Source organism: Pavona decussata, unplaced genomic scaffold (genome assembly GCF_977016875.1).
Source record: "Pavona decussata unplaced genomic scaffold, jaPavDecu1.1 SCAFFOLD_81, whole genome shotgun sequence".
Taxonomy (NCBI): Eukaryota; Metazoa; Cnidaria; class Anthozoa; order Scleractinia; family Agariciidae; genus Pavona; species Pavona decussata.
This window is the reverse complement of record NW_028145499.1, coordinates 748073-770114: the sequence shown is the minus strand read 5'-3', so window position 1 is coordinate 770114 and position 22042 is coordinate 748073. Positions and strand designations below refer to the sequence as shown.

The window sequence follows — 22042 nt, the reverse complement described above, 5'->3', positions numbered from 1 at the left end:
TCTGTGGTTCTCCAAACTTGAGGGGGCTTGCCGTCAAGGACCAGTCTGTGAGCTAGCCCAGGGTGAGGGCTTGCTGCTGGGGGGTAGCTCTTGGTTGTGTGTCAAAAGCTCCGGGGTGGGGAGGGGAGGGTATTGTAGCCTTTAGCTTGGTCCAATTTGCTGTTTTTCTTAAACCAGGGTGACTTAATTCTAATGCCCTTTGACCTCCCCCATAGAGACACAGGCTGTTGACAATCAATTGCATCAAGCTGACACAAAGCCTGGAGTGTGGCCTAAATGCAGGTGAGTGACTTGCAAGTTTGTGTGAAAAGCAGAGGGGTGGGGAGGGAAGTGTTGTGAGACTCAGTTAGCGTGAACTTTCTGTCTCTGCGTAGGTTAAGTGCAGGTATGTTTTTGAAAATCCAGGTAGATATTAGCAGTCAATTTAAGTGGGCTTGTCCCAAGTTGAGCTGCTACATGCGAGACTTAGTACATTTTGCCTGCAAACTCAATTTTTGCCTTCCAGAGAGCTATTTGCCTGTGATATCTGTGCGAATTTGCAAAAACTTGCCTGCTAGAACTGGGCCTGGAGCTGGGCACCGCCCAGCTTCAGGCCTCTGTGGTTCTCCAAACTTGAGGGGGCTTGCCGTCAAGGACCAGTCTGTGAGCTAGCCCAGGGTGAGGGCTTACTGCTGGGGGGTAGCTCTTGGTTGTGTGTCAAAAGCTCCGGGGTGGGGAGGGGAGGGTATTGTAGCCTTTAGCTTGGTCCAATTTGCTGTTTTTCTTAAACCAGGGTGACTTAATTCTAATGCCCTTTGACCTCCCCCATAGAGACACAGGCTGTTGACAATCAATTGCATCAAGCTGACACAAAGCCTGGAGTGTGGCCTAAATGCAGGTGAGTGACTTGCAAGTTTGTGTGAAAAGCAGAGGGGTGGGGAGGGAAGTGTTGTGAGACTCAGTTAGGGTGAACTTTCTGTCTCTGCGTAGGTTAAGTGCAGGTATGTTTTTGAAAATCCAGGTAGATATTAGCAGTCAATTTAAGTGGGCTTGTCCCAAGTTGAGCTGCTACATGCGAGACTTAGTACATTTTGCCTGCAAACTCAATTTTTGCCTTCCAGAGAGCTATTTGCCTGTGATATCTGTGCGAATTTGCAAAAACGTGCCTGCTAGAACTGGGCCTGAAGCTGGGCACCGCCCAGCTTCAGGCCTCTGTGGTTCTCCAAACTTGAGGGGGCTTGCCGTCAAGGACCAGTCTGTGAGCTAGCCCAGGGTGAGGGCTTACTGCTGGGGGGTAGCTCTTGGTTGTGTGTCAAAAGCTCCGGGGTGGGGAGGGGAGGGTATTGTAGCCTTCAGCTTGGTCCAATTTGCTGTTTTTCTTAAACCAGGGTGACTTAATTCTAATGCCCTTTGACCTCCCCCATAGAGACACAGGCTGTTGACAATCAATTGCATCAAGCTGACACAAAGCCTGGAGTGTGGCCTAAATGCAGGTGAGTGACTTGCAAGTTTGTGTGAAAAGCAGAGGGGTGGGGAGGGAAGTGTTGTGAGACTCAGTTAGGGTGAACTTTCTGTCTCTGCGTAGGTTAAGTGCAGGTATGTTTTTGAAAATCCAGGTAGATATTAGCAGTCAATTTAAGTGGGCTTGTCCCAAGTTGAGCTGCTACATGCGAGACTTAGTACATTTTGCCTGCCAACTCAATTTTTGCCTTCCAGAGAGCTATTTGCCTGTGATATCTGTGCGAATTTGCAAAAACGTGCCTGCTAGAACTGGGCCTGAAGCTGGGCACCGCCCAGCTTCAGGCCTCTGTGGTTCTCCAAACTTGAGGGGGCTTGCCGTCAAGGACCAGTCTGTGAGCTAGCCCAGGGTGAGGGCTTGCTGCTGGGGGGTAGCTCTTGGTTGTGTGTCAAAAGCTCCGGGGTGGGGAGGGGAGGGTATTGTAGCCTTTAGCTTGGTCCAATTTGCTGTTTTTCTTAAACCAGGGTGACTTAATTCTAATGCCCTTTGACCTCCCCCATAGAGACACAGGCTGTTGACAATCAATTGCATCAAGCTGACACAAAGCCTGGAGTGTGGCCTAAATGCAGGTGAGTGACTTGCAAGTTTGTGTGAAAAGCAGAGGGGTGGGGAGGGAAGTGTTGTGAGACTCAGTTAGGGTGAACTTTCTGTCTCTGCGTAGGTTAAGTGCAGGTATGTTTTTGAAAATCCAGGTAGATATTAGCAGTCAATTTAAGTGGGCTTGTCCCAAGTTGAGCTGCTACATGCGAGACTTAGTACATTTTGCCTGCAAACTCAATTTTTGCCTTCCAGAGAGCTATTTGCCTGTGATATCTGTGCGAATTTGCAAAAACGTGCCTGCTAGAACTGGGCCTGAAGCTGGGCACCGCCCAGCTTCAGGCCTCTGTGGTTCTCCAAACTTGAGGGGGCTTGCCGTCAAGGACCAGTCTGTGAGCTAGCCCAGGGTGAGGGCTTACTGCTGGGGGGTAGCTCTTGGTTGTGTGTCAAAAGCTCCGGGGTGGGGAGGGGAGGGTATTGTAGCCTTCAGCTTGGTCCAATTTGCTGTTTTTCTTAAACCAGGGTGACTTAATTCTAATGCCCTTTGACCTCCCCCATAGAGACACAGGCTGTTGACAATCAATTGCATCAAGCTGACACAAAGCCTGGAGTGTGGCCTAAATGCAGGTGAGTGACTTGCAAGTTTGTGTGAAAAGCAGAGGGGTGGGGAGGGAAGTGTTGTGAGACTCAGTTAGGGTGAACTTTCTGTCTCTGCGTAGGTTAAGTGCAGGTATGTTTTTGAAAATCCAGGTAGATATTAGCAGTCAATTTAAGTGGGCTTGTCCCAAGTTGAGCTGCTACATGCGAGACTTAGTACATTTTGCCTGCCAACTCAATTTTTGCCTTCCAGAGAGCTATTTGCCTGTGATATCTGTGCGAATTTGCAAAAACGTGCCTGCTAGAACTGGGCCTGAAGCTGGGCACCGCCCAGCTTCAGGCCTCTGTGGTTCTCCAAACTTGAGGGGGCTTGCCGTCAAGGACCAGTCTCTTAGCTAGCCCAGGGTGAGGGCTTACTGCTTTGGGGTAGCTCTTGGTTGTGTGTCAAAAGCTCCGGGGTGGGGAGGGGAGGGTATTGTAGCCTTCAGCTTGGTCCAATTTGCTGTTTTTCTTAAACCAGGGTGACTTAATTCTAATGCCCTTTGACCTCCCCCATAGAGACACAGGCTGTTGACAATCAATTGCATCAAGCTGACACAAAGCCTGGAGTGTGGCCTAAATGCAGGTGAGTGACTTGCAAGTTTGTGTGAAAAGCAGAGGGGTGGGGAGGGAAGTGTTGTGAGACTCAGTTAGGGTGAACTTTCTGTCTCTGCGTAGGTTAAGTGCAGGTATGTTTTTGAAAATCCAGGTAGATATTAGCAGTCAATTTAAGTGGGCTTGTCCCAAGTTGAGCTGCTACATGCGAGACTTAGTACATTTTGCCTGCAAACTCAATTTTTGCCTTCCAGGGAGCTGTTTGCTGATGATAATTTTTTAGCAATTAATGTAAGTGAGTTTGTTCAGACTTGACCTGCTACATGCTAAGACGTAGTAAATATATTTTGGCTGCAAACTTAATTTTTTCTTTGCAGGGAGGTGTTTGCCTATGATACCTTGTAAGTTAAAAAGAAAAAATTGTGTACTCCAATTCGGGACGTTGAACGTTGAACTGGATTTTTCATCGCGGAATTATCTGAGTCGATTTGAAATTGGACACAATAAAGAGTACTATAATATTGCTGAGGAGCTATTTTACTTTTTAATTATTTTTTGGTTAATTGACAGAAAATAAGTATAATATTTTCTTAATATTTTTTTTATTTTACTGATTCTTGGTTTAATTTATCTTGTTCTTACTTTGTTTTGTTTTTGTCCTCTAGGGGAATTTCTATAAACCAGCGTTGATGTTGGAAAGTTGAGATATTGGAGGCTTTACGGAACCTTACCTAAGTAGATAAACTACCATGTAGTTTTTGTTTAAACTCACTTAAAGTCCATGGCTACCATGAAATAATTTCTCGCTAAATGTAATTACTCTGTCATTTCCTAGCATAATCACCCCTCCCAGTAATGTGGGGTATTTTTCATTTTCTCTTTTGCTCATCGCAAATGCTTTACGCTTTTATCAGCTGATGTATACAAACCCACATTATATAACAAATTAAATAATTGCGTTTTCTAATGAAAAAGCCGAAAATCTCACATCCAAACAGGAGAATAATTGTTTGAAATGGCATGCGAACTTTTTTCCTGGCACCTATGAGCAGATCCGTTGGGAGAAAAATCCCACCATGTGGATTCACAGAATGACAAATGGCTGTTGGATGGTCACACTTGGAAATGAGTGGTGAGATAAGCTGGGACGCAAATGATGTCTTCATGGCTAAAACTTGTCGTTCCTTGTTGGTTAATTATTCAATTTACGTTAGATGTACACGGCTGAGAATTGAATGCTGATGATTATATTAAGAAAGGTCGGCAAACCGAGATGAAAGCGTTTTTTTCTTGGTTCATAAAGAGAAACTCCCTACAAGACATAAAGTCCTCTAACCTAAGGGCTCCATCGCTCTTGTTTGTTTTGCAACAGTTCGATCGTCAAAATCAATCGAACGCAGTTGTTTTATCAACCTCGATTTATTCCGATTAATGAAGCGTTCGGTTTCGTTTGAGTAGTTTTTTCGGGTCTAGAAAGACAGGACATCAAAGGAAGCATAATAAGTTTTAATCAATACAGCCAACTCCTTTTATTGTGGACACCCTCGGGACCATAAGTTAGTGTTCTAAATAGCGACTGTCCGTAATAGCGGGAATTTATTTCTTTGAAACGTCTATAATTTATTTTCGCCTTGGACCTTGCTGCTGTTCGTGTTGTCAGGGTGTTGACTGTAGTTGTGAATATTAAACGCTCAAGTGGGAGCAAAATACATGGTGTCTCTCTAGAGCTACCTTCTTGTCAAACCTTTCTCTTTACGCAGAATGAATGATAAATACGCGAAAGACGCGTTAGTTTAGCCACTCTAGTTTTTATTTAATAGTCAAATACAAGAGATAGGTTTCTGAAACGGAACACTCTTTTCTGTTTATAGGAATGTATTTCATTAGAATTTCGAAGCTGAGATTTTTGGGGGAATTTAAGAATATTTTAAAAAATAAACCCGAGCCCGAGATTTGAAAAGAATGTAATTTTGTGTTGAAAATTTGTAAATACAATACAGTTATATGTTTTAACAAAACAGGATAAAATGATTCCTTTCTCTAAACGGCAAAACTAGCCAACTGATAAACTGAATGTCACACGCTAAAATCTGAGAATACTCACAAGAATATTTTAAGCCTAACATCGGCAGAAAAAGAAGAGTATTCAGTCTGGGCCGGAAAAAATAACATTGTTATGAAAAGAAAAGAGTGTATTGCGATTCACTTAAAAAGAAGAGTTTGCCTTTGTTGCTGGATTTCCCACTCAGCATCGTTATAGTTCCACAGAAGTTCCGTATTCTTTGTAATATCACGAAGGGTAACAAAGAAAACACGGGGATGGTCTGTGTTCTTAATTGATACGAAGGGCTTCACATTGGCATTCTGCCTTGAGTCCTTGGGGTAGCACCCTAAATTAGTAGATTTTGGGGGTAACCTTCAAAAGGATCTATCTTGATAAAAACAAAGAAAGAAAGCATTAAAACGGTAGACTGGTATTGTTGTGCAACTTGTCAGAAAATTGTATACCATAATGGAGTCCAGCTGTGGGATTAAAAATTGAGTTGAAAATAGGAGATATCAAGTTGTAAGTAGTTTTTCTTAACCTCAGTTTAGTGTTTTTTGTAAGTATACATTTCAGTATTGTATTTTGTTGTGTTGTACTGTACCGCTCCATATTTGTCAATAAAACAGTAGAAACATTCTGAAAGTGCCCATTGGTGACCAACATTTGTGTGGCTTCCCTTCCAAGAAAAGACATACGACAATTTGACGAAGGAAAGTTGTTTTCCTAGGAAGGTGACTCCCTGTAACTGACTAACTGACTTCAACTGTGATCACAGTCACAGCTGGTTCGACTACAAATAGAAGGTCTCATTTGTATTTACGATAATTCTCAATGAAAACGAGAAATATGCTAAGGCCAGTGGCACGTAAAAGGTGAACAAATGAGAAGACTACGGTAGTTTTGAAGTTTTACATGTCCCGAAGTACTGTTCAGAAAAAAAAAAAACGTGTGTTCGTTGAAAATATATCCCCAATTTATTGTTGGAACTGTGTGACGTGTATCCCGAATGGGAAGCGGATAAATTTACGATAAAATTGAATTCCACGAAACTGTGTTGGAAAATAATTTTAAGGCCATTAATTTATTTCTACACTGAAGATAAGATTATGCCCATTAGACAAAGAAAGTTACTCTTTCACTCATAACTAATGGCCAAAATACTCTGGATAAAAGGTAGCCCAATTTAGGACTGCAAAACTGGCAGCATTGAGATACTGTTATACTTGCCTTATAAAAACCTGTCTTCTTCATCAGGTATTTAGTCTGGCCATGCAGACTGTCATCTTCAGTCCACACAGGCACCGCAGCGCAATACTCTCGGAATATGTCTTCTGTTGGTACAAACCTGTGTTCGTTTCCTTTCGCAACAGCAAAAGTAATAAATCGTTTTAGAAAAGGACATTTTGCCCCACGCTTCTTCTTGAGAATTAGTTGCTTCACGCTAGCAAATTAAGGCACTTTTACTGAACAGTACACGCGCTCGACGTAAGCTCACAATACGCTGATTATTAGCTAAAGCGCTTTAGCTTTTGAAACATCGCTATGCCGCATGGAATTTGAGGTTAGCAGCATATGGCATAACTGAAAATCTTGTGATATACTTACTTGCTTACAACAATCCGTCAGGGACGTTGGACTCGCTATATAAAAAGTAAAGTGATTGTGTTGAACTAATCAGACTTCGACACACTGAAACTCTTCATTACGGTAGAACGTTATTCCAAATTATATTTTCCCCATGAAGATTATTGTACCCTGCGGGGACGGCGGGTCAGGGTATGCTGGGGAGGGGGGGGGGTAGCCCCCCTCTACCTATTGCGAATACAGCAATTTATTTTGTTTTAGTATGGGGAACATACGAAGAATAAAAGAGAAAGAAGATGCTCCCAAGAAAACGGCGCGCTCATTCACGTTATGAAGTGGGCACTAGTGAGCCACATCATCCGAGCACAGCTCTTGACTACTACCAAGGACTATACTTTGGAGCATAAGATTGCTTAACATCTGCTATAAAGGAGCGCTTCAGCCAGCCAGCATTTCTTGTTTACAAGAAGCGCAAGTGACGCGCGACGCGAAAACTTTGAATGTACACGAACGAGATTTCATTGGCTAAGTAACAAAAGTCTGTAATCTAATACACGTTAATCCTGCTACCAGTTTAACAGGAGAGCGTTTTCAACCGCTAGATGAGTGGAAAACCTGGCTTCTTTCTCAAATGTGTCGAGCACGATTTAATAATCTGTCCATCCTAAACACTCACAAGACAAGACTGGATGGCATTTGCCTGGTACCGGTTGCCAATGCTTTTGTATCATAAAATGACAATCGCAAGAGAAATTTCGGGAAATTCACGGTGGCGGATTTTCATTAACTATTGTGTTAAGAAATAAGATTGCCGTTGCTACACTGAACTACCGACTCATGGAGCAAAACTTGTAATAATATGTTGTAAAAGACCATTTTATAGTTGTTAAAACATTTAGTTACTTTTATTGACTCCGTCAGATTGTTGTCATTTTTGAGCAAGGGACCGGATCGTGTCTCTTGACATTTTTGACTGAATAGTAAACTACTTCTGTTAACGTTAATTTGATTCATGCTCGCAAGTTATTTTCATTAGAAAAGACGTAGAATACATAAAAGTATATCCGCTAGATGAAAGTAGTGTTTGAATCGTACTTGCTTTATTTCGTGACGAGGATTTACAAAGCTACGACCTTATACAAAAACTGTCGGAAACTTTTTGGCAGAAAATATCTCATAGAAAATGTTGAAAAACCATTTCCGAGCCTCTCGATTTCAGAATTTTCTGGGGGAGGATGACTCGCGAACCCGGCGCTCGTTTTCAAGCCCCCCAGTTGAAAATAGGCTCCACCGTCCCCTGCCCTGTTCTACCAAAATAATGCAATCAGATACGATTGTTTTGAAAACGTTTAGTGGGTGCAAAGTTCCACAGGCTCGGACCAGTTAATTACAATTCGCGGAAAAAAAAAAAGACGGAAGCAGCAGAGCGTGGCTTGGAAACACGCAAAAATCAAATTGTCATCAGAAGCTCTATCCAATAGTTCAACGAGATGTTATATAACTGAAACCTAACCTAGTGATAAACAGATCTTAGGCCAGTATAGAGTCCTAGTTTTTTGGCTCCTTTCCTCCAGCAATCACTCGAACATTCGCGAAAAGTAAAACAAATATACCCTCTTCATTGTATCTCAAGTGGTCTGGTTGCCCGATAATTGAGCAATTATCTATGATGTCTGCACCAGATGGCATGCAGTTCTACAAAAACACCCCCTGTCGTGCTGTTGTACACAAAAACTTCCTTCCGAATTATCCTTAATGTCTGAGAATGGCACTTGTTTTACTTCGTAATAAATTAAGGTACATGGTCTAATTATCAATTTATTGTATGCACGTTCCTTGCGTAATAAATGAATAAGTAAAAGGAGAAAAATAGACGGGACTACTGTAATTACTGCATCTGCAGCAGTGATTGGAATTGCGAAATCTTAATCTCTTCTAGAACGCTCCTGTAACTTACCAGTTTCACGTCACAAGAAGCTTCTCGTATCTTCCAGCTAAAATAAATACGCTTGCCAAAGGATAAATATAACGGGTTTCTTTATATAATTAGATATTGAAACACATTATATTCACAGAGATATGTTCCCAAGAACAATTACCTTGCAGCTGGATTTTGATAAATCGCTCAAGACACCCAAAGTCAGTTCCCAAGACGCGTATTACTGCACGAGGCTTAGAACACACCACTTGGGTATATACTGCGCCAACGAAGAAAACATTCATTGTTTTCTGTACGATGAAACCATCGGTACCACTGGACCAAACGAGGTGATATCTTTAATGGATTATTTGCTCATTCAACTTGAAAATAAGCTTGGAAAGCATGACCATTTAATTATTTGGTGTGATAATGCTCCTGGACAATTCAAGGAATGCTTCCTGTTTTTCTACCTGGACCATGTAGTAAGAAGGGGACAATTTCTAAGAGCTGACTTGAAATTTTTGCTTGAGGGCCACACTTACTCCGTTTGCGATAGACGATTTGGAAATATACAAACGCTCTTCCAAAAGCACGAAGTTATTGACACCCCGCTAAAATGGGCAACAGTTTTGGAACAAGAAAAACTATCCGGCGTCACAGTGCATTGCGTTACCCTAGACATGATAAAGGACTACAAATCTTTCCTTCGACTACAGTACGTAAGCCGTAACGAGGACTTAGAAGGGGAAAGGTTTGAGGTCAAAAACATCGCCTGGCTCAATTTCGGATATGGAGAACGAGTCAATGAAGAGGGGGAGCTTCAGCTGGTCCATCATCCTGATAACGTCTTCATTAGATTCAAAATAAATCCTAAACAATTACCGCGGAAAGTTTCCTTTATAAAGAAGAAACAAGCTACTGAGCTAAGACCAGAACTTCTCACTAATTTACGAGAAGAAAGGAGGCCGGTACGCGAGGACGTTAAACGATCTTGTGTTAAATTAGCACAGAAATACTTATCTGAACATGCTGTTCGATTTTATGAATCACTGCCTTCTACTGATGATGAAAATGATAACGCCGCACAGTGAAAATAATGAAGAAATAAATAGGATTTTAGTATTCACTAGCTCGAAACGAAATGTCGAAAAGACGTTATGACAACTGAGTTGGTGCTGCAGCAAGAAGGACTTTAAGTAAAGTTGTACTAATGTTGTATTAGATGCAGTTTTCACATTCACTGCATGAGTTTAATAAATACAGTCGAACCTCCCTTTGCGACCACCTCTCGTAAGCGACCACCTCTCATTAGCGACCAATTTTCCAAAATACCAAAAGTTTTCAAGTCAAATCACTATAGATAGAACCTCTCGTAGGCGACCACCTCTCGTAAGCGACCACCTCTCGTAAGCGACCACTTTTAGAGATGATTCTTTAAAATTTTCAATTGTTTTTAACCTCCCGTAGGCGACCACTTGACACACAATCTGCTGTGTCTCTCACGGTCGGAAATTGAGTTATGTGCCGCTGTAACATATTGGCCACATCATTACAGCGGACGCCGTAAATCTCACAGCCAGAGCTACGTGAAGTGTTTCCCGAAATAGCATAGTATTGAAACAATTGATAAAATATACATGCACTATACTTCACACTGAATAAACTTTAATCAGATTGAATCCCTTGTAGGAAAAAACTCTCCTATCTTTTATCTTTCTTATCTTTTTACTTATGTTCCGCTCCCTGAAAAATTTAGACAGCGCCACCTGGAGTAATAAAGCTTCTTTCACAATAACTGTTCCAATCGCTGTGCATTTAAGAGCAATTTGTGAGATACAAACAATAATCACCATAGACCCTAAGATATTTTGCCTATAATAATTTTGGACCAGTCTATATACTTGTAGCTAAAGAAAGTTATTACTATGGGTTTCGATAAGCACTGACAAAAGGGTTAGAACGGTTTAATAGGTCTCCGCAATTACCATATGTAAATTACCCAAAACTTAGACCCCCTATGGTCTGACCTCTGGTAAGCGACCACCTCCCGTAAGCGACCACATATCCTTGACATTATGGGTGGTCGCTTACGGGAGGTTCGACTGTATAAGTAATTTCCACTGAATGTCGTTTACTTAAATATAAGGGGGTGGGGGCGTATAACAATAGCACATTTTAACAAATGGTATTTTTTTCGAACAAGTTTTTACAGGGGCACCCAACGGATCGTTTCGGTACTGATTGTCTGTTCGGAAAGCCCTTAATCCCCTACAATTTTCTAAAAATAATTTTCGCCTTGAACTTTCGTGATATGGGAAATTTAAGGCCTGGTGTTTTCGGATTGATAAAATGTCGTTTCGGGTACCGAGAAAAGGTCAGCTAAGATTTTCGGAAAGGAAATAAGACCTAATTTTTTTGGGAAATGGACAAAAATGCCCTAGTAATTTCGAAAAGACTCAAGTTCCCCTAGAATGACCGAACAGATAAAAATATTATAGCGCAGCTTTAAATGAATCTACAGAGCTTTAAAGGCACTCCAGATAGCCTAAAAAAAGCGTTTCAAATGATCTGAGAGAAAACTCTCATTGGGTGCCATTGTTTTTACCATACTACTAATTGATTCATGGCGCTGATGGTCACAGCCCTTGTTCAGTGTTGACTAAGTGTAATTATGCCCTGTAAGTCGTGTTTTATTTGAACGCTCAGAGGCAATGCAAGGCATTGACCTCGGCTGAATAATTAACACTACAGATCACGGCCCAAGTAACCAAATTAGTGTTACTTTAGTGTTTGGCATAGCGTCTGATATCAATCCTTAAGGCAGCTGAAATCGTTGTTTCTTAGAGAGTAATCAGATGTTTTACCAAACAATGTCTCTAACTGTCTCATAAACATCAGTTGAGCTTTATGCAAAGAGTTAACAAAGGACTCTACCTACAAATTGATATATTTTAATATAGGACTTAATATGCAATTTAGATCTAATACAATGAAATGAATTTTTGCTTTTGTTATTCAATGAAGATTTGAAACTCAATTCGCTGCAGATCGGTGACGTGCATGACTGTGGCGTAACATCTTTTAGCCTTCTTTTCAGGAATAAAGTTGTTAAGTTAGCGCGCCGAGCCCTTCACACTCAGGCCTGTGAGTAAGGCTGAACTTAATAATACGGATGACTTAATAGATTTAATGGTATCACTACCTTGAAGTTCCGTGTGTTTTTGGTGATTCGATTGCGCGATTTCCAGCAATCGTTCGGGTGCATATATAGCGTGCCTATTGTTGAAATTTTAATTAGGCTTTCACTGTTTTTTTTTTTTTTTTTTTTTACACTTCGACACGAAGTCACACGGAAGAACAGAAACGACGCAGAGTGTCTGGCTTGGCTGTATTCCATATTCAGGCGTACCCGGAGATCCATGAACTTATATGGTAATACAGTTTCCACCTGAATCACCGGAACTTATTATAGACGCTGAGAAATGTGTAACAAACGTACGCTTTGTGGTTTGAAAATAATGCCAATTCGGCCCTCGCGCGCCAAATGGCATAAACAACTAATTGCACGCTCAAGTCATATAGCAAAATAAACTTGTTCTTTCGTAGCGCCTTTATCGGCAATGTCTGTTTTAACAAGTGAAAAGACTTATTTATAAATTTCTACCTCATTTCATTAAGAATATAGAAACCCCTGGTTTAAGGAGCCCATGTTATTTACTTATTGATGTTTCTGGTATGAGGAGAGTACACAACGCTCTTTTTCTTAATTAAGTTTTTTTCTGAAATAGGGCTGGGCGAGTCCTTTAACACATTTAAAAGTCATTATGGCAACCAGTGAAGCGGTTTTCAAGATGGCGTGAGGTGATGGTATGTCTTAACTTTACTCCAGTTGCAATGCGAACGGCTAAATTCTGCACTGTCTGAACGCATGGAACGTTCCTCTTTGTGATGTTAGACCAAACAGAGGGGGAACAGAAAAGCTTGCTAAATACGATAGCATTCAACACCGACACCAGTAGTGGAATTATCAAGCAGATGCTTAACACGATTGATTCTTCAAAGACTTCCTGTACATTTAAAGATTACCTCTGTGTTATGCTCATTAGATGTCAAACTTGTATCCGAACGTAATTTCCAGGCTCTAAGAGTTATTTTTCGATAGCCCGTTTTCCATCAGATTACATGGAAATGTAAATCCACTGAAAATATATTTTTTTTCACCGTAAAAGTTTCTTTCCAAGCACTGAACAGAAAAGTTGTCAGTCTCCTTTGTGCTATGCTTTAGACAGTAAAGCCGTAAAACAACTCCTTTACTGACCAAGCTTATTTTTTTTCTTTTGTGTTTATACAGACCGGTCCATAAAAATACGTGAATTTAAGAGAACTTAGTCTCTAAACATAATAACACGAGTATTATATTTCCGTCTTCTTTAAAAAACAGCCAAGGTACCATATGACGCTGGGATTTTCGTTGTAGCAGGTTAAATACAGATAAAACTAAAAGGCACTTCTAAATTTAAACACAGTTTATTAAGAAAAAGTCGGAGTTCTATTCAAAATAATATAAATTAAATGCACAGCGCTGCGATGTGAGACTGACTGCATACGCAAAACAGTTTTTTTAAGGAACAGTTCTTGAAATTACTGTCTCTTTGAAAGAACAACCATGTCATATTTTTGAGAAGCGAATCTCGTTTCACTTTCTAGCTGGTGTGCGTCGTGTTCCTGTCGTAGACGCTCTAACTCACTGACGCGTTCTGCGTTACTGTGGTTAATTTCTAAACACAGAGTATTGATTTGGTTTTCCATTTGATCGCAGTACTGACAAGTATCCATCCTAGCTTTTCGAAAACTAAACATGTCTCGCAAGTTTAGATTAAAAATGTTTCTAAAAGAGGAAAAACTTATCACAGGGCCCCTATTTTTTATCTGTGACCGGTTCGTTTTAAAATCAGGGTTCTTTGCAACGAAGTCACGCCACATCTTCCTCATGGACACATTTGAGTCAAAGTACCTCTTCTGAGTCCTTGCTCTTCGATAATGTGACGCATCCGCCTTATACGAGCAGATAAAGTCAATGACAGCCTTCCGCGCCTCTGGCAAAAGTGTTCTTGCATTATTTCCATGCCGCCCTCTCATGTCTTGCTGAATTGTGACACCATCGGCGTTCATTTTCCTAAGCAGAACTTTGATTTTCGCGTTAGAAAATGCATAACATTTCTCAAACGCGCCACGACAAACTCTTCCTAAAGTTGGTATTCTGTAGGTAACTCTCCTGACTCCACTCGGACAAACGCTGACTTCCATTAGTCCCGAAAGAATGTAATTCTGTTCATTATAACTTTTCTGATAGAAGCTTTGTCGTAGGAGCTGTATTAATTGACGACATTCAGCTGGTGGCCGTCTCATTAAACAGCCTTGGTCGCAAGAACAAATCAAAGACATTCGTGCTAGTTCTCTATGAGGTCTGTTTTTCCGTGCAGTTATTTTTCTCTGTTTGTTAACGTAAACCTTTTGAAGTTTAGACCTAGTTTTCTTAAGCCCTCTTTCAACTGAACTTGCCAGAGGAGCACCATCTCGGAAATATGTCCAGCGGCTGTCGGGGTCGAATCGATACACTAACTTGTTTACATCGATTGTCACTTGCCTATCGCATGTGCTTGCTGAGTGGTTTGCCAGACGGACGCATGCCTCGGACCCTAAACCAGAAATCGAAGCCATTTTCTTTGCTTTAACGTGCAACTGAAGACATTAATTTGTGGAAAGTGGCAATGAGTTGTCGTTTATTTAGCAACTAGGAAAGTAATCTCGTAAATTCCTGAACATTCTTTTCAATTCTGAAAGCAGCCGATAACGTATTACATATCACGCCTCCTTCAAACTTTAGTTCAGATGTCACGTACAATGTACAGACCGGTTACATCACAGGAATGTACCATAATGACACCAATAGGAATAGGAAAGCACGCGTTCTATGTTATAAATACTTTCTCTCGATCCTATTTTGATGTCCACATCAAAGAAATCTTCAAATTGCTCTACGGTGCAATTGATTGTTATTTAGCCAGACAGCTCACATTTTTACTGTCTCGCATAGTCAGTTAATTCGCGCAATGAAGCCGTATGTAATAAAATAAATTGAACTTGATACTCTACAAATAGACATTGTCTTCTCTCCAAAATCGCTTGTAAATAATGCTGACTGTTGGCGAATTAGCTTCTCTGTAACATGGCTAGGAAAACTTAGGAAATGAAAGACCTATAAATTTAGAAGCTAATTTTCAGAAGGAAGGAAATCAGCTCTTGCTGCCTGTGGTTGTAAAGCAAAATTGTAGGTTGTAAAAACTCCACTGAATCCTGTAAGTTGGTGTCTAAATTTTAAAAAAATTGGAAACGGTATTTAAAGCTAATTTACACGACCGATCGATCGGGCCGATTTTTGCACAACAATCGGCCCGTCTTATTGAAAAAAATATTATATTATATGGCTGGCTCCGTGAGCGGGAAAAATGAGACAAATCGTGCGCTGTGATTGGAGCTCTCTCTGATGCCCGCTCTGGATCACCCTTTGACCGTCCGTGCCGCTTGGCATCGAAAGTTTAATCCCGAGCATCAACGCAATATTTTATTCGATTTTCTCGTTGTTCTGCGGGAAAATGCTTACTAATATGTTCGGTAAACTGTCAATATCTACCTATACGAAAGGAAAGAGAATGGATTCATCCTGGTGTAGTGAAAATTTTGCTTCAGCCACAATGAATGAGTTGAATCAGCGGTGAGTTGCTCTGTGTGTAGATAAGTTTATTTTTTAAAACTCATTGTATGTCTCTAGTCAAGTACTAAATTGATTAGTTCTCTAGGTTTGCAATGAATGTATTAAAATCACAGCGTAGTGAAAGTTGCGTTAAGTGTTTCAGTGACTTAGAGCAGTTCCGAAGAATGTTTTTCTCAAGTTTACCGAAGAAGGTCACGATTTAAATTTAGCCGCTTGACTTGGTTGTTGTAAACAACAAAATCTTTTCAAAGTTTCGCCCAGTTGTCTGCTTTACCCGCCCTATTTTTCGGCTTATGTTTGCATCTAATTTTAAAATGTATTGTTTCATTCAAGAATTATAGATTGGAGGGCGAAAAATGTGTGAAAATATTTATTAATTTACCGCATGGCGCTATCGGCTGAAAATGGCGAGTTTGCCGAATCTTGCACTTGGGAAAATCTAAATTTTTCGTACTTGATAATTCTATGCTCCCTTTAAACCATTATAAAGTTAGAGCGTTAGGATAATTTACGATTCCTTGTTTTCTGTGATTACATGCTAATCCAAAAATGATAATATATCCTATACCGGCCGGCTAGTCAGTGAAGAATATCTTTCCGAACAGAACAGTTGCATATTCCGTTTTGTTTTGTTGTTGTAGTTTAACTTGAAGATATTAATTTAAGCCATATAATAAATCCTTTATTGACCAAGCTTGTTCGGGCAAGATGGCTGGATATTGGCCTCGCTCTTTATTTGCGTTTTTTGCGTTTTTATGGACCGAGACGAGATAAAACGCGAAAAAAAAATTGGACAATTATAAAGGCCTTATCACGGTTTTCGACGCCATTTTGACGAGTAGGCAAACAGACTTGAAATAACTGTGTTTGTATGAAAATCCGATGTCAAATAATATTATAAAACATCGCTTCTGAAAAATTCATGAATTGGAAACTTTTGGCACCAGGAAAAGGATTTTTAAAAGAAAAAAAATTGGAGGGATGTAGCTGTCCAGTCGCGTTTTGAACTTTCCATGCATTAACGATTATCCTGCGAAATCACGCAGGATATCGCCTTTACTTAGCCGACGAGGCCGTCGGCTGAGTAAAATCAGGCGATATTCCCGCAATATTGAGTAGGATAATTGTCTTGTTATTGAACACATTGATAACAAAGGACTGAGGTTTATAGCATAAAAGCTGGAGGCGATCTTTATTTGTCAAAAAAAAAAAAAAAACAAAAGAAAAGAAAAAGAAACTTGTAACATTTTCCCGCGCGCGGAGCGGCATGCATGACAATGGAAGCTTTCAATTCAAGTTTGAATGAAATCGAGAGCGCTAATTGCATCAAATTAAAAAAAAATTGAGTACTCGTCTGGTGTGGCCATCGCTCCGGCAAAATTTTCCACAAATTGAGGCCACAAAAGCTAAAAACCAACTTTTTTTTAAGCTGGGAAGGATTTGTTCAGCCGGGCCGAGCTGAACAGACTGGAAAAGCTTTACAATGATTTCTTGGGTGAGACTGTTTCTTTGTTTACTACGCAAGCAATTTCACGATCTTTCCTCAGTGTTTTGACAAACACATCTAGTACCTTGTTGCTTGCAAGAACTCTGGATCTTTTAAGAAACTAACAGTTTTTTAAGCGGCTCTGATGCTTCTGAGAATAATTGCTTTGTACTCGGCGTCATTTTGTCTGCCACTGAAAGCTAAAATTTCTCGGGATACTTCAGTGCAGCGAGCTCGGATTTTCTCCGTTGGTTTTCTTCATTTCTTCAAGACGAGTCGAGATCTCGGTTTAACGGTTGCGAGAACCAATCTACGAAAAACATGTACTGTTTGCAATTTCTGAGCCTTTGCTAGAATATGGGACAAACCATAAGTCTAGCCAAAAATATATCAAACGTTTTGCTGAACTGTAATTTTCCAGTTCATAATATAAACCGAAAGGTAAGCAGTAAACGCTTTTACACTAACCATTACAATTCTTAACAGCAAACTTGGTTGCCTTCTTTGTGTTCAGTATAAAACAGCGTTATTAATATTTTGGTGGTCTTGCAAGGCTGTTACTTTTTGAAGCCCTGATCTGCATGCCATTTTTCTCCCCGACACACGAAAACTACTTATATCGCAGGATATCTGTTGTCTGCGGGCGACATATATTGAATTCACCATGACCATATTTGGGCAGTGTCACAATGTGTTGAATAATAATTGTCTAGCAAACCAGCCGTAAACTGCTACTAAAAATGGTTCACGGGAAAAAATACAGGGAAATGTATGGAAAAATTCAAAACACAACTGGAAGCTTTCTGGCACAGCTACATCCCTCCAATTTTTTATTAAAATCCCTTTCCTAGTGCCAAAAGTTTCCAATTCATGAATTTTTCAGAAGTGATGTTTATAAAAGTTAGTATACACCACACAAGTGAATAGTACTTTTCGCACACGCTGATTGGCTATTTTGGTGGTGCTTTATAGTCAAGTACTATTCACCTCCAAACAGCAGAAGAAAAACAAGATGGCTTCCTGTTTTGCCATGGTTACTTAAGAGGAAACTATTTCGATAAACGAAGCAGCTGTTAAAAAAATGGCAACCAAGTTTGGTTGATGAAATTACATGGTAAGTTTTTTAATCTTTTCAACCTCATATTCTTAGGCTAAAAATAAAAATTAAATCCCTTTTTTACAAAAACTGCCGAGCACGAAAATTACAATGAAAACAATAAAACATCTAATATTTTTTAGTGCCCATGGTTTCAACATTAAGACAAATTTCACAGAAAATTTGAAGAAATGACACTGTAAGAACTAAACAAGACATTAGTGTCTCCAAAAATTTGATTTGGCTGCAAGAAAGCGAGACAGAACTTCTAAAATTAAGAAATCGCGTACTGCCTGCCTAAGATTTTAAAATTTCATACCATTTGTCAGTATAATTTGTCAGAGGTAAATTAATTTTTTGGTCCACTAGTTATTCAGCTTGTGTGGTATATACTAAAACAATTATTTTATTTACCTCGGTGTTGGTGAAAGTCATGGATATTTACCTAGCGGCTTCGTGGCTCGGTAAATATTCTATTCGCCTCCAGATTGGTAAATAATTGCTAATTATTTGACATCAGATTTCCATACAAAAACTGTTATTTCAAGCCTATTTGCCGACTCATCAAAATGGTGTCGAAAACCGTAGTAAGGCCTATAACCATCCATCTTGACCAAATATTAATTATAATAATATATATATTTTTTTAATATCAGCATGCTATGTAACTTATCTCGACTTGACCTGCACCTGTTAGCCAAACTTAAACTTTTGCCCTCAAACTTAATTTTTGCCTTCCAGGGAGCTTACTTTGCCTGTGATAACTATTAGCAGTCAATGTAAGTGAGCTTATCCTGACTTAAGCTGCTACACGCTAGCTAATGACTTAGTACATTTTGCCAGCAAACTCAATTTTTACCTTCCAGAGAGCTTTGCCTGTGATAATTATTAGCGGTCAATGTAAGTGAGCTTCTCCCGCCTTGAGCTGCTACATGCTAGAATTAGTATATTTTGCCTCCAAACTCAATTTTTCCCTTCCAGAGAGCTATTTGCCTGTGATAAATTATTAACAGTCAACGTAACTGCGCTTATCTCGAGTTGGGCTGCTACATGCTAGACTTAGTACATTTTGCCTGCAAACTCAATTTTTGCCTTCCAGAGAGATATTTGCCTGTGATAATATTAGCAGTCAATTTAAGTGGGCTTATCCCAAGTTGAGCTGCTACATGCTAGACTTAGTACATTTTGCGTGCAACCTCAATTTTTGCCTTCCAGAGAGCTATTTGCCTGTCATAATTTATTAGCAGTCAATTTAAGTGGGCTTGTCCCAAGTTGAGCTGCTACATGCGAGACTTAGTACATTTTGCCTGCCAACTCAATTTTTGCCTTCCAGAGAGCTATTTGCCTGTGATATCTGTGCGAATTTGCAAAAACGTGCCTGCTAGAACTGGGCCTGAAGCTGGGCACCGCCCAGCTTCAGGCCTCTGTGGTTCTCCAAACTTGAGGGGACTTGCCGTCAAGGACCAGTCTGTGAGCTAGCCCAGGGTGAGGGCTTACTGTTGGGGGGTAGCTCTTGGTTGTGTGTCAAAAGCTCCGGGGTGGGGAGGGGAGGGTATTGTAGCCTTCAGCTTGGTCCAATTTGCTGTTTTTCTTAAACCAGGGTGACTTAATTCTAATGCCCTTTGACCTCCCCCATAGAGACACAGGCTGTTGACAATCAATTGCATCAAGCTGACACAAAGCCTGGAGTGTGGCCTAAATGCAGGTGAGTGACTTGCAAGTTTGTGTGAAAAGCAGAGGGGTGGGGAGGGAAGTGTTGTGAGACTCAGTTAGGGTGAACTTTCTGTCTCTGCGTAGGTTAAGTGCAGGTATGTTTTTGAAAATCCAGGTAGATATTAGCAGTCAATTTAAGTGGGCTTGTCCCAAGTTGAGCTGCTACATGCGAGACTTAGTACATTTTGCCTGCAAACTCAATTTTTGCCTTCCAGAGAGCTATTTGCCTGTGATATCTGTGCGAATTTGCAAAAACGTGCCTGCTAGAACTGGGCCTGAAGCTGGGCACCGCCCAGCTTCAGGCCTCTGTGGTTCTCCAAACTTGAGGGGGCTTGCCGTCAAGGACCAGTCTGTGAGCTAGCCCAGGGTGAGGGCTTGCTGCTGGGGGGTAGCTCTTGGTTGTGTGTCAAAAGCTCCGGGGTGGGGAGGGGAGGGTATTGTAGCCTTTAGCTTGGTCCAATTTGCTGTTTTTCTTAAACCAGGGTGACTTAATTCTAATGCCCTTTGACCTCCCCCATAGAGACACAGGCTGTTGACAATCAATTGCATCAAGCTGACACAAAGCCTGGAGTGTGGCCTAAATGCAGGTGAGTGACTTGCAAGTTTGTGTGAAAAGCAGAGGGGTGGGGAGGGAAGTGTTGTGAGACTCAGTTAGGGTGAACTTTCTGTCTCTGCGTAGGTTAAGTGCAGGTATGTTTTTGAAAATCCAGGTAGATATTAGCAGTCAATTTAAGTGGGCTTGTCCCAAGTTGAGCTGCTACATGCGAGACTTAGTACATTTTGCCTGCAAACTCAATTTTTGCCTTCCAGAGAGCAATTTGCCTGTGATATCTGTGCGAATTTGCAAAAACTTGCCTGCTAGAACTGGGCCTGAAGCTGGGCAACGCCCAGCTTCAGGCCTCTGTGGTTCTCCAAACTTGAGGGGGCTTGAGCTAGCCCAGGGTGAGGGCTTACTGCTGGGGGGTAGCTCTTGGTTGTGTGTCAAAAGCTCCGGGGTGGGGAGGGGAGGGTATTGTAGCCTTCAGCTTGGTCCAATTTGCTGTTTTTCTTAAACCAGGGTGACTTAATTCTAATGCCCTTTGACCTCCCCCATAGAGACACAGGCTGTTGACAATCAATTGCATCAAGCTGACACAAAGCCTGGAGTGTGGCCTAAATGCAGGTGAGTGACTTGCAAGTTTGTGTGAAAAGCAGAGGGGTGGGGAGGGAAGTGTTGTGAGACTCAGTTAGGGTGAACTTTCTGTCTCTGCGTAGGTTAAGTGCAGGTATGTTTTTGAAAATCCAGGTAGATATTAGCAGTCAATTTAAGTGGGCTTGTCCCAAGTTGAGCTGCTACATGCGAGACTTAGTACATTTTGCCTGCAAACTCAATTTTTGCCTTCCAGAGAGCAATTTGCCTGTGATATCTGTGCGAATTTGCAAAAACTTGCCTGCTAGAACTGGGCCTGAAGCTGGGCAACGCCCAGCTTCAGGCCTCTGTGGTTCTCCAAACTTGAGGGGGCTTGAGCTAGCCCAGGGTGAGGGCTTACTGCTGGGGGGTAGCTCTTGGTTGTGTGTCAAAAGCTCCGGGGTGGGGAGGGGAGGGTATTGTAGCCTTCAGCTTGGTCCAATTTGCTGTTTTTCTTAAACCAGGGTGACTTAATTCTAATGCCCTTTGACCTCCCCCATAGAGACACAGGCTGTTGACAATCAATTGCATCAAGCTGACACAAAGCCTGGAGTGTGGCCTAAATGCAGGTGAGTGACTTGCAAGTTTGTGTGAAAAGCAGAGGGGTGGGGAGGGAAGTGTTGTGAGACTCAGTTAGGGTGAACTTTCTGTCTCTGCGTAGGTTAAGTGCAGGTATGTTTTTGAAAATCCAGGTAGATATTAGCAGTCAATTTAAGTGGGCTTGTCCCAAGTTGAGCTGCTACATGCGAGACTTAGTACATTTTGCCTGCCAACTCAATTTTTGCCTTCCAGAGAGCTATTTGCCTGTGATATCTGTGCGAATTTGCAAAAACGTGCCTGCTAGAACTGGGCCTGAAGCTGGGCACCGCCCAGCTTCAGGCCTCTGTGGTTCTCCAAACTTGAGGGGGCTTGCCGTCAAGGACCAGTCTGTGAGCTAGCCCAGGGTGAGGGCTTGCTGCTGGGGGGTAGCTCTTGGTTGTGTGTCAAAAGCTCCGGGGTGGGGAGGAGAGGGTATTGTAGCCCGCA

The 22042-nt window shown here is 41.2% G+C and overlaps 1 protein-coding gene and 2 long non-coding RNA genes across 4 annotated transcripts; all 3 read left to right on the top strand.

The window, feature by feature from the left end:
* Positions 1-15: 15 nt before the first annotated feature.
* LOC146476101 (uncharacterized) lies at positions 16-5918 on the top strand. The gene is made up of 4 exons (XR_014865724.1): positions 16-282; positions 811-2662; positions 3191-3257; positions 3892-5918. It is a non-coding gene; the product is annotated as an uncharacterized LOC146476101 (long non-coding RNA).
* Positions 5919-8271: 2353 nt separating this feature from the next.
* LOC146476100 (uncharacterized) lies at positions 8272-9987 on the top strand. Its single transcript, XM_085114995.1, has one exon. It carries the CDS (start codon positions 8937-8939, stop codon positions 9867-9869), a length of 933 nt encoding a protein of 310 aa, XP_084971121.1. The 5' UTR covers positions 8272-8936; the 3' UTR covers positions 9870-9987.
* A 5112-nt stretch (positions 9988-15099) lies between these two features.
* LOC146476099 (uncharacterized) lies at positions 15100-20650 on the top strand. Of its 2 annotated transcripts, XR_014865717.1 has the most exons (4): positions 15100-15553; positions 18877-18914; positions 19774-19840; positions 20369-20650. It is a non-coding gene; the product is annotated as an uncharacterized LOC146476099 (long non-coding RNA). The 2 variants fall into 2 exon arrangements; XR_014865718.1 differs by lacking the exon at positions 18877-18914 and having other exon boundaries at positions 15101-15553.
* Positions 20651-22042: the final 1392 nt, after the last annotated feature.

What these genes read in the sequence shown, in the direction of transcription:
- LOC146476100 (XM_085114995.1), top strand. Translation starts at nt 8,937, where the DNA reads ATGTTCCCAAGAACAATTACCTTGCAGCTGGATTTTGATAAATCGCTC.